Genomic DNA, 26,300 nt, shown 5'->3' with positions numbered 1-26,300 from the left:
CCCGTCGGCATTTTTTTAAAGACCCCCTGGTGATTCCAGTGCTCAGTGCAGGTAGAGATCCACTCGTCCAAAAGTCGAGTTCTCACTCGCAGCTCCACCTGTAACTGCTGGAACCATGAAAACCAAAGAAAGAATGGATCTTAGGTGCTGGCGTGGCTCCCCCGTGGTGGGGACGGAGGGGACCTCGAGGGTGCGGACTGGGTCTGGCGACCATTGGTCACGTGGTGGGAGTCTCTGTCCCCATCCTGGGTCCCGCCCTCACGGCAGGGGGTCAGAAAGAACCTCGGTGCTGGCCATGTGCTTCAGGACTTACTCTGAGCCTGAGTAGCCAGGTGCCTTAGTGCAAGATACCTGTCTCTCTGAGACAGTATGTGTGTGTGTGTACGTACGTGTCTGTGTCCGTGTCTGTGTAAATGGAGATCATGGTGATGCCATAGGTGGTTAAATTTAAATGAGAAAAGGGCTATAAAAATTTTTGTACAAAATTAGTCTCTTTCACCTCCCTGTGCATTTCTTCGCTCCTTCCCATGAATCTATAATTACTTCAAAATCAAAGGTGTTAATTAATAAATAAACAGATCTATTTTCAGTTCATCTCTGTGTGGCCAGGCTTTCAGCAATTGAAGGCTTGTGCCATCAGAGACCTTGCAGTACCTCCCCGGCACTCTGCGTGTGCAGAAAAGCTCTGCGGTGATGACGACGGCACGGTGGCTGCGGTGAAGTAGCAAAGAACGGTGTGTATATATACACACAGATCTACTATCAACGGTGTGCCTATGGTCGATACAGATATACATGCAGTCTAGGGGGGAAATAGCAGCCATAATCTCTGGCGGTGGGATTATTACAGGTGGTCATGTGATCGATCACACACTGGTTCTCTTTTTAGTACTCTTCGAAATGTTCCACACTTCTTGCGTGAACACATATAACTTCTACGAGTGTTTTAGTGGAGGCAGCTCTACCTGAAGAAACAGAAAAAGGGTGCTTTCGTTCATGGAGAGAAGCTGAGAGTCTATTTTGACCAGGTGGAAATTGAGTACAGATGTGGATAAATCAGAAGAAAGAGTGAGAGGCGAGCAACCTGCTTTGCACGATTCCTTCACCCCCAGAGGCCCGCCTGGTGGCGTTGGCACCTCGCTGCCGTGGCTCGCAACCCTGGCTGCAGAGCAGGCTCCCCCGAGGAGCTTTCAGAAACACGCCGTCTGGTCCCGCCAGAGGCCTGCGGAATGGGAGCCCTTGGGAACAGGACACAAGCACCGGGAGGTCATCCTACAACGGAGGGGTGGGCGCACGGCCCCCTGGGTTTGTTCTCGCCCCATGTGGAAGGCCGGTGAAGCCCCGGAACAGACAGCAGAGACAAGAAATGAAACGCACTGGAAATCGATGTACTTCTCCTTAATCCCGTCTTCCTTATGTCACTGAGTGGCCCTTATTCAGACGCTGAGCTGTCCCCAGCCTGACAGCTTCTCCCATGCCCACCCCACCCCTGTCCTAGAGCCCCACGGCCAAGGAAGGGAAGGAGCAGCCGCACCCCCAAGAGCCCGACCGACGTGCATTATTCATCCCCCCACCTCACATCATGCTCTCAAGATGGAGCCTGCAGGGCCGACACAAAGTCCAAAAATGTGGGAAAGTTTATTTATTTCTCTAAAACATTCCTGATTTGTAATGTGCTTTCTAAAAATGTTCTAGCTGACCCAGCCCCTGCTATATTTAGCCACAGCATTTAAAGAAATGTTCCTTACCCTTTATAAGGCGGGCTGTGAAACGCATGCGTTTAGGAAAAGCTGCCCCCAAGTCTGGTCCCTTTGTCCCCAGGAGAGGGGTGGAGCCTCTCCTTGATCAACAGGCGTGGTCTTGGTGCTGGGGTGGGGGGAGGGCAGAGATGAAGAGTTTTATTCATCCCTAAGGCCCCTGAGTTCACTATGGCCGGGGGCGGCCAGCCCTGGGAAGCTCCTTCCAAGCTCCGGGGCAAGGCAAGGAAACACCAAAGGACTCGCCCTCCTCAGCTTGTGAAAATCGCTCTCCTGCGGTTTCCTAGGGTCCCCTGCCGCGTGTGGCGGCTTATTCTGCTTTGGGTTTTGTGTTCAGACGATTGGATCATCTCAAGAGATACAGCACTGCAAGGAAGAGATGAAAATGGCTGCCAGCCTGCCCGGGAGGAAGAGCTGAAGAAGTCAGCCCAGGAGGAGTTATGCAATGTGAGCGGAGTTGTGGGTTCACAAATGGACTCGTAAAACAAAAGTGTTGAGATTAGAGGCTACATCTGTATACAGAGACAGGACCTCCCATTTACCGAATGCCTCCCACGTGCCGGATATCTTAGGTGTATATATTAACTAATTTAATCCTGACAGCTGCCCGATGCAGAAGGCATTATGATTAGTCCCATTTTGCAGATGAGAACTGGGGCAGGTGCTGTCCTAGGAATTTATACCCACCATTAAATTTACTCCTTTCAACAGCTTGATGAGGCAGTTACTAACGTTGCCTCCCTTTGTACAGATGAGAGAGTTAAGGCACAGAAGGGTTAAGTCATTTTGCTGATGTCACACAGCAAGTCAGAGCAGAGCTGGGCTATTATTCTTTGTCTGGCGGGCTCACCCTTGACAAGGCTAACGTACCCCTCCCCACCTTCCTCTGAACGTCAGGTTACTGAATGGTAATGAGTCAATAAGAGATTCATGAGAGGGGTTTTCCTCACTAGTAGGTGTATCTAGAGAGACCTGTGGAACAGTAGAAGGTGACCACTACCTGGGACAGAACCGTGATCCCCGGATGCTGGGGAGACAGGACATGTGTCGCATTCACTTTGCACAGTATGAGGGCCTAAGTCAGGCTTTAAACTTGGTGTTGTCCAGGGTGACATGGTCTTGCGGACAGCAGGGCGTCTGCCCAGAGGGCCTGACCTCCGGCCGAGACACTTCCTTCGTGTCCCTCCCCCGGACTCCGGCTGGAGGACGCCCTCGCCATCGTGTGGGCCACACGTTCTGGAAGAGTAACGGGGCATCAGTCACACTCCTCGCACTAGCCGGGAAGGAGTAACTTTGTTTTAAACGCTCAGCAAACGGATACAAACGAGGTACAGTCATCGCAGCCCCCAGCAACTCAGCAAGTCCTTTCCAGGCTCGGAGGTGAGAAGGCGGAGACTGTATGGCCAGGGCCAGGGCCCTCAGGAGCTAAGTCCAGACTCTGCCCACGCAAGAGGCCCCCAGGTTAGGGTCTAGAACCACCTTCTCCCGGAAGCTTGCCAGACGGGGCAATCCAATCTCTGAGAATGCCAGACGCAGCTGCCAGTGTTGTCCCAGACACCCTGGTCTTGGCCGCTGGACATCAACAGTGCGGTCCGGGCAGCTGCCACCACCTGGCCTCAGAGGCAGGACCCTCCACTGTGCTGGCCATGCTCTGTTTGCCTCGGTCCCACCCTGGTGCATCCTCTACCCCTCTCTGCCCCAGCAGGCTGAGCCCTGTGGACTGTATCGCCCGGGCTCCCTGTAGGCTGGACTCCTGGTGGGGTTTAGCCGGTCATGAGGCTGGAAGGCAGAGGAGGAGAGAAGCCGGGTCGTTCTCCTGGGCTCCTGCCTGCGCCAGCACCGTGGCCGCAGCTACACTCCCTCCACCTACTCCCCTGTACTGTCCTGTAAGCCGTCCTCCCACCGGCTCTTTTCCAGTGCTTCACCTAAGTAGGTTTCTGTTTCCTGCTGGAACCCTGATTCATGCTAATGGGAAGAGGAGGTTGGGACTGCATCTTTGCCCCAGTGCCTGCCCTCTGCCCTCCCCTATCACCGCCAGGGTAAATAAAGACACCTGAGTTGATAATGTCCCCCCCCCCCATCCCCAGTACTTAGGATAGGCCCTCCCACCTCCCTCTCTCCAGCCACCTTCCAGGGGAAGAAGTGAATTTTCCACTTGGTCTCATCTGCCCACCACAGCGTACACCCTGGGTTTGAATCCACCTCTGGCCTATGAACCACTTGTGTGGTTTTCCCAGGGCAGTTGGCAACTGGACGCCCCTGGAAGAGACAGACCCTCCCAGTTGGGCCCAGGCCCCACCACTCCCTATGGACCCCTCTAGGTCACTGTACAATCTATGGGATCTGTCTGACCCTGCAGAACCCCGAGTCTGGGGCCTCTGGATAAAGACAAGTGTAGATGAGAACTTGACACTTGGCTATTCGGGCATAAAAACTGCTTGAAATGTGGATAGAAAGAATTTTACTTTTCCAACAAACTCATGTTCTTCAATTTTAATAATAAACTTGGTTCATTATCGTGTATTTTTGACTCTATGAAACAACCCCTGCTTCATGGAAGCAAGACCCCAGCCGCCATGAAGATGGGAAGTACACCGCGTCGTGGCTCTCGCATGGGTGCGGCCTGGGCGGCTGGGCTCTGGCCTTCAGCTGTGACAACAGCATCACGTGTGGCTAATTCACTAACCCACGCATGCATAGACACTGACCGCTCTTCATGAAATGGTAGAGACCACGGGGTGGGCTTCTTTCCAGAGAGATGCGGCTGTATTGGAAAATGGCAAAACACATCCTGTTCCAATTCTGGAAAACCTTATGGGGCATGTAAGACCCGGGAGGCCATCAGCTTCCACAAGAGCCAGGTAATATCCACGAGCAGACAAAGCAAAAGGCCTTTGTGAAGCCCCGTGCAAAAGCTGGGAAGGTAAAGGTCTCAGGTGGGTATGTCTTCCAAGATTCTTTTGTAAAGTCCTTGTTAGTTTCACTAGAATAGTGCAAAAAACTAAATTATTCCTTGTTCAAAGTATATAGAAAAACAAAATCTTTCCCAAAGTACCAATACTTGTGTAAATCTAAAGGAATTCAGCGCTTGATCTGAGTTTACCTGTCCCAGCTATGCAATGAAGGTGAATTTCTGGCCATTTGTCTGCGTGGAGCATATACACACGCATGCATGTATGTATATACATACATGTATACATATATGTTCACATACACATTTATCACTGTACATACACCTGCCATATCCCCTATTGTGATTAGTGTACTCATAAGTGTGTGTGTGTGTGTGTGTGTCTGTGTCTGTGTAATCAGGCTTAAACCAAAGATCATCTACAGGAAGCGGAATCTGTTCCCTTTGTTTAGATGAGAACACTGAGGTATACTTCAGATTGCCAAAGAACAGAACGATTCGGTTGCTCCTAGTTTACTTGAAATCTAGGTGATTTTGTTTTTATTGAGAGTAGAAACCTTTCCTTGCTCTCATTGATCCATAATTTGGAGCACATGACTAAAACTGGAACATTAGAACAGCTATTTGGATTGCTAAGCCCCAAAGCCCCTCTCTCTCTTCAGTAGGAAGGAATACACCTGCAGTTGTCTAGAATCCATAGAAATGAGCCCACTGTCTGTTTCTCGTTGCTTTCCTAAACCAGATGAATGTGAGGATTAGCTAACAGAATTCCTCTTTCTGTCTGTACGCAAACACCCTTACAAAGTGATACTTACTCCTGCCTTTTTTTTCTTTGCCATAAAAATAATGTTTGTACTATACTTTTTGGAACTGTAACTCTAAGATACCATCCTTTTAAAATGACAGTATTCGATTATTTGCTTCTCCAGAAAACAGCCATCATAAATTAACAAAACACACAAGATCTCAAATCAAACATAAAAAGAAAACATTAAAAATCTATCCTACACAGCAGAATCTTCATCTTATTGCTGACATTCAGGCAGCATCCACCAGTCCCGGGGTTTTCAGCTCCTACCCTCCAGTCCACGTTTGTGTACCCTCCCTCGGAAGCCAGAGCCTCCAGAGACACTGCTGGGGGTCCGAGATATAATCCCAGGCTCCCCTTTCTTATTACACTGTTTGTTTATCCCTCCCCCCCCCCCCCGGTAATCCATTGAACCAGTCACTGAGAGGTTAATGAAAAAACAACTTTATTCACAGAGGCTGAGACTTCGGGATAACAAAATATCGAATGACGGCCCTTCCACCACATTTTAAGTTAATCGCAGTGATCCTGGATCTCAACAGTAGGATCTCATCAAAGTTCTTAACATCAAGGACCCTGAAGCTCGCCCGCCAAAGTGTTCCCACCAGCCCGGGCAGAAAGCGGTCACGGCCGCATGTGTGGGTTGACGGCACGCGGCCTTCAGGACGAATTCTCCGTAAGTCAGCTCTGTGTCTACTAGTTGTTAAATTATTCTGCCCTTGACCAACAGGTTCTCCTGACGTAAAGTTTGTGGTCATTTTTATATGTCCTGGAAATGGCTTTAAAAAATTCAGAGACTGTCTCCCCCTCCCTCCAAGAACTCACGGCTTATTGTGCTTTTCCCACATCAGAGAAAATTAAAGTAACTTGGAGGTTCAGGAAATCAAGTTTCGGAACCACCAAAACAACCCAAAGAGAGATACCGTAAGAGGTTAGATGCATTTCCCAAAAGTTCCAAGCTGTACCGGCCTGTGAAAATCTCAATTTTCATAACCAGATCTTTGTCTCAGCCCCCTGCCTTCCCTCCCACCGCTCACACCGGCCTTCCAGTCACCTCCATAGGTGTTTATTTAGCTGCAGGCTCTGGGCCTGCCTGGTTGGGGCTCAGAGGGAGGAGCCAGTTGCAGTCGGCTGGGAAGCCTCCCTCCAAGCCTCCTGTTCCTTGGGGTCCGAGAGCCGCCTCCACAGACACCAGTGGGCTCCCTTACTCTTCCTGGCACTAACCCAGCTCTCCCTCTACTTGCTTTCCATGTGTTTGTTTCACCCAACTCTTTCGATTAAAAGTAGTCCTTCACTACACAATTCTGGGAAATGTAGCAACAGTCAAGCCTAGATCTTGAAAAAAAACATGGAAATGGAAAATCTTCCACTGTCTTAGACCTCTTCCCTCCCCCTCACACACTTCCGGTGTCTCCAGAAATCTCTCGACCCCGAAACAAAAAAGCAAAGACATAGGATGATGGCTATTGCTGGTGACATGCGTTGGAGAACATGTGTATTGATTAACAAGCTATCATAATGCGACAAAATGCTAAATTATATAGAGTGCACTTTCTTAATAGAAGTTGTTAATGCAGATGTTTTCAGAGGGCAGTCCTTACGGTAAAAAGAATCGAGCGTTTTAGGCAAAGAATATAGCATGTTCCTTTTACTATCTAGAAAGGAAAAGAGAAAAATTCTCCCTGGACCTCGGGGACACCCATCCCTCCGAGGAGCTCAAAGCCAAGGCCCGCGCGGGCCGCAGTGACAGCCGAGCTGGTGATGGTCAGACCGTGGCTCTCAGAGAGAAAGGGCCGGAGCGCGCTGCTGCCGTGGATCTGCCCTCGGGTTGTCTGGGCCCTCCCGTTCCCCAGACACGCCGGGCCTGTCTGGGGAGCCAGTGGGACTGACCTAAGGTCAAGGAATTTTCCCGCTCCCGCAGTAGGAGGTCTGGGATGCCCAAGCGCCAGCGTGGGCAGCGTCGTTAAAATCTCCGAAGCTGCTCCGGGCTCTGGGCAGGCCCGCCTCGCCTCGCAGGAGGCAGGGGAGTGTGCTCTTCCCTGCGCAGAGGTCGCTAATACTTCCCCGGAGTCGGCGGAGGAAATCATTTTTTTAAAAAACACGCGACTTCTTTCTCCAGCGGTGGGAGTCCTGGGTCGCTCACAGGACGCTCAGACCAGGGCAGGGGAAAGAGCAGGCACTGTTTGCTTTACTGGAAATGAAGCACCGTGTCGGGGAGCTGCAGGGGGAAATAGGAGAGGAAAGGGATCCCGAGCTGGTAAAAGCCGCCCTGGACGTGCGGGTCGAGCATCAGGGAGGCGTTGAAAGGTGGCCGGAGGCCGGAGGAGGTGGCCAGCAGCGAGGCACCCAGACAGCCGCCGGGCCCCTGCTTGGCGCCCCCCAGGAGCTCGCCCCCTCCAGCCGGCTTTGGCCCCTGCCGCCCCGCCAGGATGCTGTCTATGCTGAAGCTCTTGGACTTGTCCGAGCTCTTCGGAGAACTGCGGGAGGCGGGGCGCGGAGGGGACCGCGAGCCATCCACCGTGCGCGCGGGCTGGCTGGCGGCCACGGCCGCTGCGCCCTGGAGCGCGTCGCCTGCGTCCCCAGAGGGCGACGCGGGCCTGGGCCGGTGGAGGGACGCCGGAGGAGAGGAGGCTTCCCGGAGGGGCGAGGGGCGCGCAGGCGCTCCCTCGTGGATGGGGGTCGCGGGGCGGGGGCGCGCTCCCCCGCTCCCCACCTCCGGCTGCGCTTCTGCGCCGCGCTCCTGCAGCTCGGCGCGGGCCCGCTTGGCCTCCGGGGCTCCGGGGCCCGGCTTGGGCTTCCTCTTCCGGCGCCGGTAGTTGCCATTCTCGAACATATCCAGGCAGCGAGGGTCCAGCGTCCAGTAGCTGCCCTTGCCGGGCCGTCCTTTCTCGCGGGGCACCTTGACGAAGCAGTCGTTGAGCGAGAGGTTGTGGCGGATGCTGTTCTGCCAGCCCTGTCGGTTATCCTGGTAGAAGGGGAAGCGGTCCATGATGAACTGGTAGATGCCGTTCAGGGTGACCCTCTGCTCGGGCGCGTCCTGGATCGCCATGGCGATTAGCGCGATGTAGCTGTAGGGCGGCTTCTGGGGGGGCTCCACCCGGCCCGAGGCCGCCAGAGCGGCCGCGGGGGCGAAGGCCAGGGGCAGCCCGGGTCTCTCGGGGCCGTACAGATAGAGCATGGGAGAGGCGGCCAGAGCAGGCAGCCGGGGGCCGAAGAGGTGGCTCATGGCGAGCGGGAGCCCGCGCTGCGCTCCGGCGTCGCGGGCGACCCGGGCGGCTTAGGGACGGTGCCCCGCGCCGCGAGGGCCCTCCAGGGGAGCCTGCCCTGCGCCTGCCTCCCGCTCAACCGCTCTCCCCGGCGGCTCCGGGCTCTGTCCCTTCTTCATGGCTTTAAAAATGTTAAATAATTGTTGTAAGTTTGCTATTATATGTTGACTTAGCGCTGGAAAATAAATTGTCTATGATAAACAGTCGCTGTGTTCTCAGCCCACCCACATTAATTAAAATTTCATTGCTGAAAAACTCCAAGCTTTTCCCTCCACGTGTCTTTTTGATACCAGCCAATCGGTTTCGGGGTTATTCCTTCATTTGTTTATAGAATTAGTCTGTTGATAAGTCCGCCCACCCAAGTTGAATCAAGCTGTGTTTATTTGGAAAAATTTCCGGGCACCCAATATATAAACGCACTGATCTGATGTTTGAAATATCACGTCCACCCCTTGACGCTGTAAGCACACACAGTCAGTGAGGCAGGATGTGCATCGCGGTGGCTCAGAGCGGGGTCTGCCAGGCCAGGAAGGAGAGGTGGGGGTGGGAGGGGCGCGGGGCTGAGTTCTACCTCTGGCCTGGGGGAGCCCCGAAATCCCATGGCCTCCCACAAAAGATCTTTTCTTCTCCCGGGCTTAGTAGGAAATGTAGAGATGACACAGTCTCATAAAATGCCTTCTGAGGTCGTTAAGAGCTCTTAGATATTTTGGCGGGGGAGAGGAGATATAGATGGGAGTCTGATTAGAAGAGGATGCAGCCCTCCTTGGAGAGATCCTTGGGAGGCCCCCAGAGGAGCTGGGGGTGGAGGCGTACTCCCTGGGGGCCTAGTACCCCGAAAGGGGCAAACCTCGGGGCTCCCTGGGGACCTGGGGAAGAGGACTCCAGGAGCCCGGTTTCTCCGGAAGCCAGTGGCACAGGGCACTGAGAATTGGAGAGGGCGTGCAGTACCGGGTCCGTAGCTTGGTTGGGGAGGTTTCAAAATAAACCCTTTTGGAGAGTTGAGGGGGAGAGACCAAGGTCTTTCTGATGGGTCTGAGATTGCTAGGAGGAACACCATAAAAGGGGAATTTGGCAGCTGGCGCAGGAGAGCTGGTATTTGTGAATGCGGGTCTCTTGCTTTATATTCTGTGCTTTCCTGTTTATAGCAAGGAGGGGGTTATAACAACTTTACAAGTGCGCGCAGCTGGCCCCTGATTACATTAAGCGCTTGGGAAGCCTGCTCGCTCTCCTGCGGCCCCCCCCCCTCGGCCTGGGGTGTAAGCACTCCCCACCCGGTCTCATTTTACATTTAGCCACGTCCCGGTTTGAATCAGAAACCCTGGATGATGCTGACTTAGAAGGAGGTGTCTCCCCCTACTCCACCGCCTTGGAGGGGTGGCACTTAATAACGTGGCTAGTTCCTGTTTTATGATCTCTGCTGAATACATTTGAAAAGAAAGAAAGAAAAAGCTTGGGATGCCTGAATTAACGTGTCATTGAGTCAATCGTGTGGATGCCAGAGAGAAGGCAGAGGAGTGAGGTCGGCAGGTGAGGGTTGCAATGGCCCTCGAGGCTCCCCGGCAACTGGGAAGAGAGGCACTGAACCCGCGTTAGTGAGGGAGGGGCCTGTCTGCTGCTGCTGTCACAGAGAGGCGACCCTGTGCCGGGGACCGGCTGCCGGTGCTCACGTCACCCCTGAACGCGGAGAAGCAGGGAGAATCCCACTCTAAAATGCGGAATCCAGAAAGCAACTCATGTGTTTGGGGGTTCCGAATAGACCACAGGGGACCCGGTACGTTTGAAATACCAAAAAGGAAGTCACGATCAGGGTCCAAGAACCGGTTTGGGGGCAGGCGTGGCTTGAGGGAGACCCAGGTCAGGCCCTGGGACACATCCAGGCCTCTGTCCCCAGCGGTGCAATTCTAACTTATGCCCAGTGTCCCGCCTGGCCTGGTCCCGGCTTGGGTCTTGAGGATGGCCCTCTAGCCAAGAGAGGGCGGGGCGCTGCCTTCTCTCTGGATCCCTGGCTTTCCTCGGAGCCCCCCTTTCAACCCTGGGATGGAAAAACAACCTCAGTGTCGGCGCTTTTGCAACGCACGGGTACCACAGTCGCCGGAGTCACCCAACCCCTCCAGACCGGAGCGCCCCCTGCAAGCTCAAGTTTGGATCCAGCCTCGGTGCCGGCTCTAACGGACCCAGAGCAAGAGACAAACCGGTGTCACTGCGCGGAGCCCCCACCTCCGCTCCAGGAGCCCTTCCTGGAGTTTCCCAGGCACCCAAAGTCCAGCACGTACATCCTTGCCTTTCCGGAAAGGCGCGCCGCCGCGGCGCTCCTTCTAAACTCTAAGGCAGATCGGAGCTTGAATTCGTACAATAATAAACACCGCCCAGTTTGGGCATATGGGCGGGACGCAGGCGGAGACACGCGCAGCTGGTGGGCAGGGCACTGATAGTAAAGAAAAAACAGCCCCAGGTCTAGTCGCGGTCTGGAGAGGCGAGCCCCACGTGCTTGCAGAAGTGAGCAACGCCTCCGGGAGGTTTCGGCCGCAGAACTCCGGCAGGGCGCCCCAACCCGGCTCCGGGGGGGGGGGGCGGGAAGAATCTTGGGCTCCCAGGTGAAGTGTGTAACTTGAGCGTAGGAGGGGACGCTGCAGGAAGGAACCCCGCGCTGGGGCTTATTTCCGGGGAGCGCAGGGAACGAGCACCGAGTGTGGATGCGCCCTCGTGCGGAAGCTCTGTCGGGTGAGGACCTATCGGAGGCTCGGTGGGGGACCGGCGGAGCCTAGGAGACAGCCGGGCAGACTGGGTGCCTCAGAGAGCCAGATGGAGACGCCGAGAAGGTTCCCTGCAGCTTCATAGGTCTTCACATCCCAGAAAAGCACGTTCATCTCTGAAGTCAGTGGGAGCGCGTCTTCCGGATTTTGCAGGAAAGCCCTGAAATCACGCTTCCGGAAGGACCGTGGCGGTTCCAACTCTGGGGCCCAAGCACAAATTGGGTTCAGTGTGGGGTGAGGGCAGAAAGTACCATTCCCAGCTCCCTGGCAGAAAGCCTGCTCCTTGGGCAGGCCAGGCACTAGCCTGGACCAGAGAGGCCTCGCAATAAAAGGCTTCCGAGGAGAGACAGGAGTTCCTCCCACGCCCCGCCCCCATCTACCCTTCTTCTGCTTCACGGGTAGGTAAAGAGCAGACGTTCAAGTTAACGATGATCTGCACCACATTCCCAAATACCTGCCTCACTTTTCTAAGTGTGAAGATAGTTAACAAATTGTATATACATTTGAACGAATGAATGATTCATTCATTCCGTTGAATGAATGAATGATTCTACCATATGTTTGAGAAGAGTGAGGGTGGAAAGATGCAAGGTCACCTTAATGACAACCTAAAAATGTTGGCGAGGATGATGATAAGAAGGGCAATACGAGTAAGTAATTATGTCTTGAACACTAGTATGTGCTGTCACTGCTCTAAATGCTTCCCTTGTACTAAGTCACTCCATCCTCACGGTAACCCTAAGAAACAGAAATGTTTATCATTCCCACTCTGCAGACCAGGCAACTGAGGCCAGGAAGTTAACCCACCGCAGGAGGAAGTGTTCCAAACGCAGGAAAACAATCACATTATAATAGCTACCGTGTGTGGTTCCTGAGAACCCTGGCAGCATCTACGGAAGCTGGGAGGATGGATTCACCCATTTCACAGATGGTGAAACTGAGGCCGGACGCAGAACACCGGAAGACAACGGAGGTAGTAAACAGAACAGGGATTGGAACCTACACGGTTTCCTCCAAAGGGGGAGTCTCTGAGGCCTGACACCCTCAGGTGAGCACGGAAGCTGAGTAATGTGTGTCTGGAGTAAGCAAAGGGGAAGGGGGCCTTCTGGAGAGGAGAGATGAGTGCCCCACACCCAGAGCTGGGAGATCTGGGGCATTGTAAGTAGGAGATCCACAGTCCTCACATCCTGCCAGAACCCAGGACACCCTCTCCTCCCCTCCCCTCTTCTTGCACTTTGAAAGGATCCATCGTCAGGCCGTGTCTCTGCTTCTCTCAGGGGACGTGAACCATAAAGGTAATGGTTGGCCAGTCAGCTGATGCTGATTGAAGCCCAGAGAAAAGGGGCAGTTAGGGCCCGGGCACCACCCTGCCCAAGCATATCGGCATTGCGCCTGACATATGCAGTTAATTGAGACCGAAGAATCCTTTCTCTTCTGTTATCCAGGTAAATCCTAATAGCTAACAGCCCTTACTATGGACTGGATGTTATGGAAGCACTTTCCCCACGGGTGTTGGGTTCATTAATCCTCACGATAACCCTGACTGAGGACCCTATTATTTTTTCAGTTGAGACATGGGCTCGGAGAGCTTGATGTAGGTCAAGCTGTGCCCCAGGTCACAGGAACCCTCAGGTGGCCTGTGTGCGTAGGGCCTGAGTTGGTGCATGTGGATGTGGCCTAGAGAGACCATCTCCACTGGGGAACCCATCTGGAAAAATAACATGAGGGCAGAGAGAGCGCCCAGAGGGGCTGCTGGAAAGGTGAGGTCCAGGATCAAGGGCCACTGAGCGTCCGTGAGGTGTGAGTGGCCTCTCTGGCCTCCACGACCTCCCAGCCTGGGTGGGCGTTTGGAGTGAGCGCAGAGCACAGAGCACCCCCAGTGCTCCCCAACTCCATTCCCTTCAAGGGACCATCAGTGCCAGCGAGTCCATCAAGCTGTCAACCCACCCGCTGCCTCCGTTCCAGCCTTCACACACTCACAGCCCCAGCATGAAGTCCCCACGGACCCGACCCGGGAAAAAAACGCAGCGCCAGAGAGGCACCTTCAAGAATCAAACTCTACCCAAGCTATGTCCGTCTGCTTCTGCTGCAGAACAGAAATGTTGCAAAAGCCAGAGAGGGAAAGGCTTGCATAAGCGGAGGCGGTGGCGTCCTCCCAGGTGCAGCAGCGGCTGCCCAGCCTTCCCGACTCCCTGAAACTTTCCACCCCCTTCCTCACATGCCTATGTCAAAAAGCAAACATTTCAAATGCCTTGGTGAGCTGAGGCCAGGCCAGAAAGAGGCGGGCAGGCAATGCTTCTCAAAGTCTGGGAAAGCATTTCAAGTATGTGGTGCCAGCAGGCACTCGGGGGTGGCTCTGACCAGGGGGTCCCGCCGACCTGGAGTCTGCCCCCCGCTCCCCAGCCACCCCTGGCCTGGCTGCACCCAAAGGCGCCTCTACTCTCTACTTACCCACTCCCACCACGCCCCGAACGGCAGGAGCACGTGGTCCTGGGGACGCAGGCACGCGTCCCCCGAGACGCCCGGTCCGGGCTCCCAGACCCCAGTGCATTCTGCTTATTCGCCACGGGACTCTCTTCTCCGTGTCACTCTCTCCTCTCACCTCAGGTTTATGGTTAGCAATAAATGTCCACTGGCCAACCTGGCCCAACACCCCCGTCCGGATTTCTGGACTCGGGCTGGGGCTGAGGATGGACGAGGTGAGCTCTGCTCTGCGCTTTGAGGGAAGCTCACAAGCCTCGCCCAGGCCCAGAGGTGATCCCCCCACCCCGGCAGTCTTGGGTAAAGGGCAGGAGACGGACCTGGGAAGATTTATGAGCCCAGTGCTGAAGTTCCCAGGACCCTGCGTTTTCTTCTCCCACTAACTTCTGATATTCACTTCTTGCGGAGCAGAGAAGCGGAGTGGGGATAAGCGCGGGCCCATCGCAGGAGCCGGGGGTGCAGGAAAAAAATACGCCCGCTGCCCTGAAACGCCCTTGCACTCACCTGCTCATTTTAGATGAGGAGACCAAGGCCACGGAGGGAAGGAGTCTGTCCACACCGCGAGATGTGGTCCTCTAACCCCTAGCCCACTGCCCCAGCAACTGGAGGATGCGTGTCGCTACCGATTTTGGCGTCCTCGGGGACAAGCCACTTGCACCAGAGCAGTGAGGGCCGCCAGACCCAAGATGGCCGTGGGAGAAGCCCAACTTTCAGCCTCTCTCCCTGACAGCAGGGAGCCTGGGTGTCTCTCCGAGTCTTACAAGAAGCAAGGCTACTCCAGTTGCGGCCTCTCCAGGCCTGCGGACAACGCGCAGGATGCTCGGGGGCCACCGGGTCTCTCTGGCGGCCTTTACCTGTCAAAACCGGACCCTGGTTAGAGACACAGTCCACCCAGCCAGGGCCAGTCGGGGACGCAGGGCTAGATCTCTGTGGGCAACGGTCTCTGTTGTGGTGTTCGGGTCACTTCCACTTTATCTGCTGTATCTTTGAGACCTGCCCGGCTGTATCTTACTGGGTCGGGAAGAAACGTGGTTATCGGACGCAGCCTCACGCAAACCGCGTTCGGTGGACCACAGGGCCGCCCTTAGCAAGGAGTCCCGGCAGACGGGCAGTCCGGCCCTTCCAGCCCCGAGCTCCTTTCCCCTTTTCCTGAAAGGCCCTGGGCCTCCCGAGGAGAGGAGAGCGGCGGAGGAAGGGGCGGCGAGCGGATGGAGACGTGGGGCCAGGACGGCCCGCGCAGTGTCTGCGCGACGGGGGCCTGCGCGTAGGGTGGCGCGGAGACCAGCAAGGCAGCCGGCGGCGCCTGGGCTCCGCGCTCAGTCCCGGCGTCCGGTCTTTCCCACTCCGCGGAGCAACCGACGCCCCGGGCCGCTGAGCCCCGAAGCCGCCCGGGCTGCTGCAGGCCGGGGCTGAGCCTGGCTCCGAGCGCAGGCCCCCCACCCCCCCCGCACGCGGCCGGCCTCCAGGCGCTTCCCGCACTCGCGGCCTCCGCGGCCCAGGGCCTGACTCGCCTCCATTCTGCCGCTTCCCGAGGCCTGGATAACTCCTCCAACTGTCCCCAGGTGGCCCCGTTCCCAGGGGAATGGAAGGGCCCCTCGCCGTGGCCGCCGTGGCCTTCTTGAGCTACCCGCTCAGGTGGGCGGCCCACGCACAGCGGGGACTCCTATGAGAGGCTTTCCCAAAGGTAGGAGACCCCAGCGCGGTGTCAAGGGCAGATCAGATCTCTGACCCCGTGGTTCCATTTCTCTCTCCACTGTTTTCCATGTGTCTCTGAGACCTCCTCTGAGTTCTAAATCTTGAGCTGAGGGCAGGCTTTCAGGGGGGACTCTGAACTATCTGGGGAAGCAGAAGGCCAGCTAGAACCCGCTCCTCGAGGGCAGCAAAGTGAAACCCCAGTGCCCGAGTCGGCACTGAGCGATCTGCAGCCTCGTCCTGCAGCTCGGAGCACGGTCTCAGGGGTCTCTCCCGCCCTCTCTCCGGTCCATCCCACTCATCTGGGCACCAGGGCCCCGGGGGCTCACCACTCCTGTGGTCAGGAAAAGGCATAAAATGCAATCTTTAAGCCTTAGCCAGGTGCCACCTCTGGGGCCACAGATGGAAAGAATCTGTGTTGCACATAATGGGGGAGATTATTATGCTCAAACCTCCCCCAATTCGATTTCAGCATAACAGAGAGACAAAATGCCATGTTAAAAACAACATAACGCCCAGGTTACATTCAAGGCTACTGCATGCAGCAAGATCACCTTCTGGAAAAACATCATCTCCTGAAGTGTAAAGTTCACAGGAGCCAGCCGTACTCTAGGCAAGGTACAGAGTGCCTTCTCACCTGCTGGGCCGGGAAACTAATTCCCAGTTTGGAGCTCTGGACCCCAAAGTCACACACAGAGACCGAGAGGGGAGTTGTGTGTTTTGGCCAGTGAAACAGATAGTAAAGCCATTTCCCCCCCCCTCCCCCGCGCAGCCACACCTCACAAAGGCTGCATTGCTATTTAACATTTTAAGGACGAGGTATCAAAATTGAAAAGGAAAATAATCTCTTATTTAAAGTCCTGGAAAAGCTGACAAATTCAAAACTCTAAAAGCATTGTAAATTATTTTTGAAGTGCGACGAGGCTTTAAAATTTTTCACTGCAGTGGGGTAAAGATTTAGAAATCAAATCCAGAAGTAAAGAGGTCAAAGATCCACCTCTGATCTGGTCACCGCCAGGGATGGTCATTAAACGGTACAGAATCAATCCCCTTTGGATTTTCGCCATCCGGGTTCAAATTCTTTTCTGGAGAACTATTAAAGTGGGGAAGGAAGTCCGTATTTTAGGCAACTGAGGAAAAGCAGGACTGCCCCTGGTTTGTTGTTAGCTAATGGAAAATGCTTACTCTCCTCTCCCTCACCTCCTAAATTGGAGATGGCTGGACATGGGGATGGAATGGCATTGTTTGTTTTGACTATCGGCATGTTTTTCTGCGTTTAACAAAACGCATTACAGCAGATGTCATTACGGCTCACAGCCCTTCAGGCAGCCACGTCCAAGCAGGACTGTTTCTTGACGGCCTCAGTCAGGGCGGGATTCTGAATCAATCGAAAGCCTTTTGTGACACTAGCAGGACAACAGGGGAGTTCCCCCCAGTCTTCTGTGATCATCTGTAGATGTCTACACATTTACCCACCTGTGTAACAAAGATAATCAAAACAGGTGGACTTGTGGACACACCTGGTTTTTTAAAATTCGAGGATACAAGCACACTGTCCGGACCTTGGGCAGGAAAACAACATGGGTTTATTTTAAGGCAAGTACAACAATTAAGACCACATAAGACAGACACAGGTCAGGTTAAAGTCGTAGTGTTTTTTTCTTTCTTTTAGGAATGCTGGGTGAGGAATCTACTATACAACACCATCACACTTTGTAAATAAAAAGTATCAGATACTTGACTTCTTTATCCGCCAACAGCAACAAAAAATAAATTATTTTCTTGTTTTGTGAAAGACCTACAACTGGGGAAAGAATTACATCTCATAATTGTACAGGGGGGAAACCCCGCATCGGTTTCTTGAATTTTCACTTTGGCAGTTAGAAATGGTCGGGCAAGATGAGAAATTATCCAGTGAACTCAACTTTAAATATTATATTAATGGCTCTGAAAAACAACAAAAAAATAGCCTGATTACAAATCCACACATTTGTACAGCACGGTTAGAGAAATTTAAAATTACACACAGCACGCACATAATCTATAGAGACCCCCATAGACCTATGGGGGTCTCCACAGAGAGTCATTACTGGGTCGCTGTGGGATTTGGTCCATAAGTTATAATTTTTGAAACCCCGAGTGGAGCAGTGAGCACAGCCATCCTGGAAGGGGTGGGGGGTGGATTTTAAAATCATTATTCATGTCGTTGGGCCGCGTCCCTGTACTGGGGCCTCTTGGGATCTCAGAAACGGGGCGGCGAATTAAAGTTACCTGCAGCTTCGCAGAGGGCCGAGGCTGGCGCGCGCGCGCTCTCTGTTCCCGGGTCTGCGGAAAAAGTGGTGGGCAAGTTTGGGTTCTTTCTGCGTCTCTGCAGCCCGAACTGTTTGAGAGGGTCGCGTGTGGGAGGCGAAGCCGGAGCGGGCCAGGGCAGAGGCGGGCTGGGGCAGGTCAGTATTTCGTGCAGTCGTAGGAATATGGAGCTGCGTGGCGGTAGAGAGAAGGCGTCGATCTGTAGGGCAGCTGACAGCTCGCGTTGCTGCTCACCTGGGGTTCCCCGAGGGTCGAGTTCTCAATCCCCAGCCGGTGCGAGTTGAACATCTCCCTGACGTTAGGGAAAGTCTGCTGCTGCGCTGCAAACGTGTGGCCGGAGAGGTGGTTCAGGTCCCCGCTGTGGTTCAGATACCAGGACGCCGCCTGGGCCGCGGCGGCCGCGGGCTGCGGCGCCGGCTGGGGCTGGGGAGCCGGCGGGGGCGGCGGCGCCTGCGGGTGGTGGTGGCCGTGGTGCTGGTGGTGGTGGCCGGCGGCGGCGAGCGCGCCCTCCTGGCCGGCGGCGAGGTTGAGGGCGCTCAGGGGCGAGGTGGGGCCGCTCGGGTGGTCCGAGAGGGCCTCGTCCAGCGCGGGGGGCACGCACATGTGCGCCGGCCGCTCGGCCCCGGTGTACAGGCTCATGGCGCGCATGCTGCACTGGTAGCCCCCGGCGCCCGCAGCCTCCAGGCCCTGCGCGCACGGCTGGCCGTAGGCGGCGGGCGGCGCGGCGGCGTAGGGCAGAGCTAGCGGCGGCACCACCAGGCCCGCGCGCCCGGCCGCGGGGCTCAGCTCGCCGCCCGGCGGCGGCGTTCGCAGCGTCATGATGTTCTCCACGCTGAAGCCGGGCAGCCCGTTGGGCGCGCCTGCGTGGGGCTCCGGCAGCGAGCCGTCGGGGGAGCCGGCGGGCGTAGAGGCCGCGCTGCGCGGGCTGCCCTGCAGCGCGCTCTCGGGGCTCAGCGTCTCCACCTTGGTGATGACCGGCAGCGCCGGCGACGCCGCCTCGCTCTTGATCACCACCTTCTTCTCGGCCTCCGTGGGGGCGTCCGCCAGCGGGGGGGCGGCCGCGGCGCCCTTGGACGCCGCCGGGGGCGGCTCCTTGAGGTGGGCCCGCTCCTCCTTCTCCTTGGGCACGTCCTTCTTCTTGAAGCGCCGCCGGCGCCGCAGGAAGCTGCCGTTCTCGAACATGTTGTAGGAGTCCGGGTCCAGGGTCCAGTAGCTGCCCTTGCCAGGCTTCTTGTCGTCGCGCGGCACCTTGACGAAGCACTCGTTGAGCGAGAGGTTGTGGCGGATGCTGTTCTGCCAGCCCTGCTTGTTCTCCCGGTAGAAGGGGAAGCGGTCCATGATGAACTGGTAGATGCCGTTCAGGGTGATCTTCTTCTCGGGCGCGTTCTGGATGGCCATGGTGATGAGCGCGATGTAGCTGTAGGGCGGCTTCACGAGGTCCTTGGGCGCCGCGGGCTGGTGGTGGTGGTAGGGCGCGTAGGAGCGGCCCATGCCCGCGCCGTACTGCTCCGGGTGCCCCGAGTAGACACCCATGGGGCTGGCCATGCCTCCGTAGCTGCCCGCCGCCCGGTAGTAATTCTGCTCGCTCAAGTAGGGCACCACTCCCAGGGCGTTGGGGTCGGACACAGAGTAGCGCGCCTGCATGCTGCGTCCGAGACGGCTAGCCACCGCCTGCGCGCACGGACCGCGAGGAAGGCCCTACGAGAGCGAGCGCGAGCGAGAGAGCGAGAGAGGGAGTAAGGGAGCCGGCGGGGGGAGCCCCGGGCGCCTAGAAGCCTCAGGGGTGAGCTGGAGGAGGCGCCGGGAAGGGGCGCTCGTTTTCAGCGGACCGGGCGGAGCAGCATCCTGGAGGGCGCGCCCGGGCGAACGCAGCGCCGGCCCCCGCTCGCTCGCTCGCTCGCTCTCGGGACTCGGCGGGTGGCAGCCCGGGCGGGCGGCCGGGGACGGAGCGGAGACGCCGCGCGCGCGGTGGACCAAGGCTGGCCCCTCGGTCCGCGTCAGGAAGGGGAAGGCGGCTCTCCAAGCCCCCCCAGCAAATCGGCAGCCCTGAGGGTCGGAGAGCCGGGGTCCAGAGTGCTACCCTGCCGAGCCCGGAAAAAGAGGCGAAGTCCCTTTTAGGGAATGGGAAAAGTTTCAAAAGTCTTCTTGCTGAAAGCGAGTTTTTACTTTCCTCCGACCACGCCCCCTCCGGGAACTTTGGACCAATAACCCGGCCGCTGTGGGGACTTGGCACCAATCAGGACGAGGAGCGCCGGAATCCGTCGGCTCTAAGACCCAGCCGCGCAAAACCAGACTTCTGCAGCTCAGTCTTAACTTGAAAAGATGTTTTTAAAAGTTATATCTTATTAAAATTTATTTTATTATCACATTTTGGTTAATGGGCTCACGTGCCCAGAGCAAAAGAAAAAAACAAAAAATAACCCCGACGCTCCTTCGGAGATAAAAGTCAGTTTGAGATAGAAAATCGAATTGATTAATGTAGTCCAGTATCTCCCCAAAGACCTTGTAAGTAGCAAAGAACCTGGGACTATTTTTCTTATTAATGAGTGATGAGGCGAATAATTAGATTTCCTAATTATCGGGGTCCAGGTGTAATGGCTTCCAAGTAAACGTGCTGGACTGGAATGGAGGAGCCTGCACTGTATGTTGTCATTATTTAAGCAAATAATTAATAATCAACGGGAAGTTTCCAGGTTCAGCGCAGTCAAGAATAACCTATAGAGGTTTTAGAGGCAAATTATAGAAACCGAGTTCCCCTCACCCCAACCTGAGGAGGCAGGCCGAGGCGTCTATAGGGGAAAGGCGAAGTGGGGAAAGTAGCGACGGCTTGACAATATAAATCCTCTAAATTCGCCGTGGATTCAGTAAATCATCCACGACATCGGGAGCCGTTTTGTGGGGTTTGGGGAAGAGAGTGAAATAATTCTGTTCATTTCCCCCTTTCCCCTCCCGTGTAGACGCTTGCAGCCCACCAACTCCAGCTTCGCAGCGTGTGTCCCTTTTTCCAGAGATAAATTCCCTTTGACAGGCTGGCTCCCGCGCTCCCCGAAGGTGGGAACAATGCACCAGCCACCCGGCCCCGGGAAAGCCGGGTTCCTCCGCGCGCGAGGAGAAACCCGAGCCGCGCCCCGCGCCCTGCGCTCTGAGCCCTGCACTCCGCGCTCTGCGCTCCGCTGGGGCTTCGCGCTGGACGCGCGTCCGCAGAGCGGGCTCCGACAGCCGCCCCGCCGGCTGGAACCCACAACCCTGGGCGCAGCCCTCGCCTCCAGGTCCTGGAGAAGCCCCTTGGGATTCTCCAAGGTAACCTTCTGTATTTCAGTCTTTTCTGTTTGGTTGCTGTTTGATAAGGTGATTTGGGCGCTGGGGCTCCGCGAGAGGATGGGGTCAGCGATTGCAAATGGTTAAAGACACCTCCGGAGATGGTATTATTTGGGATATCGACCTGGAGCGACTCGGAGATCCTCGCCCTTCAAAGCTTTCTCCTTCTCTCTAGGAGTCCCAGAAAGTTTGTTTATTTGTGGACTGAGTATTTATTTCTTCAACACCTCGAATAATCAGGTCCCCCTCCGCTCGCTTCCCTGAAGGGGCAGGACATCTATAAGACGGGCTAAATGCTGGTCAGAATTCTTCTGGAAGTTGTCGGTCCGGTTGGGTAGGGAAGAAGACTTCGGATAAAACTTTTGTATTTCAGGATTCCTTTTCCCCTCCTCACTCTCCCATCAGTTGTTTATTAGATTCCCAGGAAAAGGGTTTGAGAGAATCTACGGTCAGTCTTAGCTTTGGGGGAGGTGAGTAGAACGCATTGGGGATACTTCATTCATTTTCGCTAACAGAACAAAAGAAAAACATTCATATGCATTATCTCTGAATGGAATTATCTCCTGATAAATTCAAAATCAAAGGGAAAGTACAAAATAGTTTCCTACTACCTCGAATATTCTGCTTCTGAAACATTCGCTATATATTTGTTGTGGGTGCTCTGGGTTCTTTCTCTAACTTGATTTTTTGGGGGGCAACGAAGTAAAATAAACTGTCCAGTCCTCAGCTCACAGGTGAATGGTTTGAGCGTTCTCCGCAACCCTCCAACTCCCACTACAACTTTATTATTTTTTCATACCTCTAGTATTTTCACATCCATTAAAAAAGAAGAAGAAGAAGAAGAAAAACCTCTAGCAAAAAGTGTCTTTTTCCTGGAGTACGTGACAGGCAGCGCGAGTTCTAACAATTTTACTGGAAATGCAAACTATTGATCAAGAAACATTCCTCAGTCTGTAGACTTCCTCGAGGAATATTATTTATTCTGCTTTTACGAGGTGCTTTAAGGAAAAAAAGCCTTATCACAGCACAGGGCAAAAACCAAAATAGCTAAGGACCACGGAAAATAAATCCCAAAATGGCAGTTTCTGCCTGAGTTTATATTTACAAGGGTATCCAGGTTTAAACCAATGACATCTGAAAAGAACTAGACTGAATGGCCTAAATTATTTCCCCCCTCCCCACCACACACACACAAAAGTGGGATGGAAGGGAAAAAAATCCTTATAATCAAGACAGAAAAGGTGAGAGAGACATTTTCCTTTGCCCCTGGAATTAGGTTTCTTCTCCGCTCGGTAGGACTCCGGGAGAGATGTTTGTTCAGGTTATTAAAACAACACCTTCCACACACCTGGACTTTGCAAAAACCATGTTTCCGATCTTTTCTTTTTCCTGCCAAGGTATTTTGTATTGGGGGTTGCTGATTTCTTCCTTTCTTGACCTTGCTGTCAGTGAGCCGAAAGCCAAATCGGGCCCCAGAGAGCCGTGTGCATTAGTAGAATAATAAGCTACGACAAAGGCAGAAGATATTCAAGTCACTCCTCCACCCCCGGCCTCGCGCCCCACCGCACCGAGTCCTTTCCTGGGCGCCGCGGGCTCCTGCACCTGGAGGCGGCTCGGGCGGACCTGTGGTGTTGGCGCCACCTTGAGACCCGTCAGGGAACTACTCTGAAATAGTGGGGCGGGGTGGGGGGAAACTCAAGCATTCTGGTTACAATGGAGGTGCTGACACCTTATGGATGCACCTTAGCATTGCATGGCAGGAATAAAGTTCAAAATCCCTGAGAGAAGGTAAATAAACTGTGCGCGGCGCGTCGATCAAGAAAAAACAAAACATTTTCCATAGCTTTGCGATGTGTCAAGAACATGATGTGTTGGAAAACAGAAATGTCTTTGAAACTGCTTGGGGAGCAAGAAATCCCCTGTAGGGAGACTCGCTGAGGTTTTAAGCAAATAAAACCTGCGCCCCTTAGGTGTCTACAAGTCTGGCTCTATTTTTGCCAGAGTTGTTAACAAATTGCTCTCCTCCGTGTCTTTCCAGGACAGCTGTCTCTCTGCCCGATGTGTGGCGTGAGTTTCAGGGAACTCATCAAAAATGTCTGGGCTGCATGTGTGTGCCTGACATTGGCTTTAACAACCCTTAACTTTAACCAAAGTTAAGGGAGACTTTAAACACCTCTGCAGCCGCTTCTGCTTTTGAGGAACAACAGATTAGACAAATGAAAGGATTTTTGTGTCTCTCCTCACTATTTTCAATACATTTGTCTCCTGGGCTCATGAGGTTTTAGGGAAAGGGACCAGGAATGAGAGCAGTCTCAGGCTTCCAAAAGCTACTTGGGATCTGATGAACCCTTGAGTTCATCAGAGCCAATGCTGCTTCTTAGAAATCCATTTGCAATCCAGCTCCTAGAAATTATTTCCAGGACAAAAAGTGTGTCCCTGACGAAAACTGTCCAAACCACCGTTCACAAATGGTAGCACCATAAACAACAAAATAACAGGGGTAAGGACTAATCTTGGTTAAAAGATTAAAGAAACTGAACAACTAAATGCAATACTTAATCCTAGATGGAGGAAATTTTTTTTAAAACACTAATAGAGGAGATTACCTGGGGAAGTTTGAATCTCACGTGTGTCTTAGGTAATAATCTTTTATCAAGGTTAAAATTTTTGAGTGTGATAATTATATGTGGTCAAGTAAGAACATGTCTTGTTTTTAAAAGATGCGTGTCAAAATATTTAGCGCTGATATTCATCATCTCTGCAACTTTTAAAAGATTCAACCAAGGGGGAGGGTGTGGACAGAGAGGAGAAGGAAAGAGAAAGTTATCTGAAATGTACTAAAATGAGGACAATTGCTGAACCTATGGTATGTGGGCACTCATTGTTTATTGGTCTTGCAATTTCTCTCTAAGTTTGAAATTTTTTCAAAATTAAAAAATTATTGGGAGAAAACCACCTTTGTTACTCTGGAAATTTTAAAAGGGATATGACACAGAGCAAACATCTTTCCATGGAAGGAAATTAGGGTTTCTGTATTGCAAACACTAATGTGGGGAGCCTAATTTGGCCCCCAATGTCCCCTCTCCTTGTGTTCTGGAAGTTTCTGGAAAACAATCTTGAACAACCATGGAGTTTATCACATTAACTTGTGGTTGTTTTAAAAAAACAACCACCAAAAGCTGATTGTCTAAGGAGCTTATCTATCTTTATACTTCAAGCATCACCACAATTAATACCATCAAAATTGCAAGAAATCCAACAGAGTACTGTAGATGTTTCCGAAACAGGATATTAAAGATACACATATGTTTCTTCTTAAAGAGAGTCAATTGCATACCTCTTTCTGCTGCCCGTTTCATGCCAGTTCTATACAGTTGCCCTTATGCATGTTGCTATGCAATTGGTTGGCTTACACAGTGTATCGGTCAGTTGAGGCTGGTGTATGCTGCAGTTACAAACAACCCAAGTCTCATTGACTTCATCTTGAGCCAACCCCAGCTGGGTGTCACTCAGGAGCCTGGGTTTTCAAAGGCTGCCTCTCCTGTCACCTTGGCAGGGGCAGGAGAGGCAGATTCTGCCCTGGGAATTAAGTGTCCAAGTGACACATGTCACTTCCATTCACAACTCATTGGCCTGAACAGATCGTGTAGCCCCAACACACCCCAGGGACAGGAAGTTCAGTCTTCCCTGTGCCCAGGCAGATGGGTGAGCTGACTTTTGTTTAGCAGTCTCATGTCTGCCACACACGTCCTACCTCTCCAGGCAGCTGGTGACTCTGTCTTGTTTCTCTCTGCAGCCCCAGCGCCTTGCAGGGTACCTTGGGGCATAACAGTGCACAAGAAGTGTTTATTGAACGAATGTATGACTTTTCCAAGACTTTTCTCCCTAATAAATAAGGGAAAATATAACGCATGCATACTGTGTGCCAAGATGTTCTGCCTGTGACATCTCATTTAATCCTCTTTTGGGGTAGGTACTGTTAATGTCACCATTTTACAGGTGAGGAAACTTAGGTTTAGAGATCTTAAGTAACCACAAATTTTCAGCTACAAGTGAGAGAATCGGGATCTCTTAGCCCATTGATCTGCTGCTTCTTTGAGATTAGGGTTAGCGTCTTGGAAATTAGAGTCAACTTAAAAAGTTAAAATACAAACTTCTATATAAGTAGTCTATATGGAAACATACATTTATGTAATTTCATAACTATATATACACAGTCAATAGCGTATGCACGAAGGCATGACTTCTGAACAGATGACTCAATGTCTATGAAATTTTGGTTTCTTATACCACCAACTTGCAAGCCTGTAATTAACCCAGTAGGGTAAAAGGATTCGTTTTCAGAGCCTGCAAGAAGCGACCGCTCTCTGGGCTTTGATTGTTGACAGGGCAGGGAGAGAAAGAGTTGAGGAGGCTATATGTTTTTCACCGAATTTGCAGACTGTGGGATGGGTGTTCTGAGCCGCAGGGAATACACCAGACTTGGAATCACCGTCCTGCCTCAAAGTGACCACCGGGTCTCACGGTGACGATAAGCAAGGGAGGCCCTAGGGGGCCTGTAAAGGACCCAATGAAGCAGAGCGGCTCCCCAGGGGCAAGGGAATCTTCTAGCTTCTCCGAAGCCAGCCTTTGTTATTAGAATTATTTATTTATTTGTTTAGCACTTTAAGAGGGCTGTGTGTGTGTGTGTAGATGATGCAGGGGGAAGTCAGGGAACAGGAAATAAACTGTGGCATTTAACGTTTGTACGGTCTCACAGGAGAGGGATCGCGGCATGGAGGCGCAATCCAGGCCGGCTTCCCGGAGTAGGGGGCCTCTGGGGAATAGAAGAGGAGGTAGCTGTGTTTGAATTGGCAGTGGGCTCCGACAGGCCAGGGGTTGTTCACTCGGTAGCTCCCCAGCGCCCGGCAAACGCTCGTCGGAGCACGGGCTCCATGCTTGGCCGGCTCAGAGAACAAACTCTCAGGCCCCACGCCCACCTCCCTCCTCAAGGCCCGCGGAGCC

General features: G+C 53.5%; 3 protein-coding genes across 6 annotated transcripts in view; 1 reads left to right on the top strand and 2 right to left on the bottom strand.

Annotated features, from left to right (window-relative positions):
- Positions 1–2,975: 2,975 nt before the first annotated feature.
- Positions 2,976–20,095, bottom strand: FOXC2 (forkhead box C2). Of its 3 annotated transcripts, none has more exons than XM_067020296.1 (2): positions 17,940–20,095; positions 2,976–2,993 (listed from the first exon to the last, which is right to left on the bottom strand). In XM_067020296.1, exon 1 carries the CDS (start codon positions 19,620–19,622, stop codon positions 18,117–18,119), a length of 1,506 nt encoding a protein of 501 aa, XP_066876397.1. In that variant the 5' UTR covers positions 19,623–20,095; the 3' UTR covers positions 2,976–2,993; positions 17,940–18,116. The 3 variants fall into 3 exon arrangements, with proteins under 3 accessions (XP_066876397.1, XP_066876396.1, XP_058901357.1); XM_067020295.1 differs by lacking the exon at positions 2,976–2,993 and adding an exon at positions 11,678–11,695; XM_059045374.2 differs by lacking the exon at positions 2,976–2,993 and adding an exon at positions 17,242–17,615.
- FOXL1 (forkhead box L1) lies at positions 6,963–8,846 on the bottom strand. Its single transcript, XM_059045375.2, has one exon. It carries the CDS (start codon positions 8,700–8,702, stop codon positions 7,665–7,667), a length of 1,038 nt encoding a protein of 345 aa, XP_058901358.1. The 5' UTR covers positions 8,703–8,846; the 3' UTR covers positions 6,963–7,664.
- MTHFSD (methenyltetrahydrofolate synthetase domain containing) overlaps positions 15,640–26,300 on the top strand; it is a 32,961-nt gene continuing 22,300 nt past the window's right edge. The window contains exon 1 of one of the 2 annotated variants that reach the window (XM_067020309.1): positions 15,640–15,660. In XM_067020309.1, the coding sequence (XP_066876410.1) occupies positions 15,642–15,660 (19 nt within the window). In that variant the 5' untranslated portion in view covers positions 15,640–15,641. The remainder of the gene's footprint in view (positions 15,661–26,300) is intronic. The other variant, XM_067020305.1, reaches the window with a different exon arrangement.

This window comes from Kogia breviceps, chromosome 18 (genome assembly GCF_026419965.1).
Source record: "Kogia breviceps isolate mKogBre1 chromosome 18, mKogBre1 haplotype 1, whole genome shotgun sequence".
NCBI classification, from domain to species: Eukaryota; Metazoa; Chordata; class Mammalia; order Artiodactyla; family Physeteridae; genus Kogia; species Kogia breviceps.
The sequence above is the reverse complement of the archived record's forward strand: the minus strand, read 5'-3'. Positions and strand labels throughout refer to the sequence as shown.

Excerpts from the sequence above, each read along its gene's own strand:
- FOXL1 (XM_059045375.2), bottom strand. The coding sequence starts at position 8,702 with ATGAGCCACCTCTTCGGCCCCCGGCTGCCTGCTCTGGCCGCCTCTCCC.
- FOXC2 (XM_067020296.1), bottom strand. The coding sequence starts at position 19,622 with ATGCAGGCGCGCTACTCTGTGTCCGACCCCAACGCCCTGGGAGTGGTG.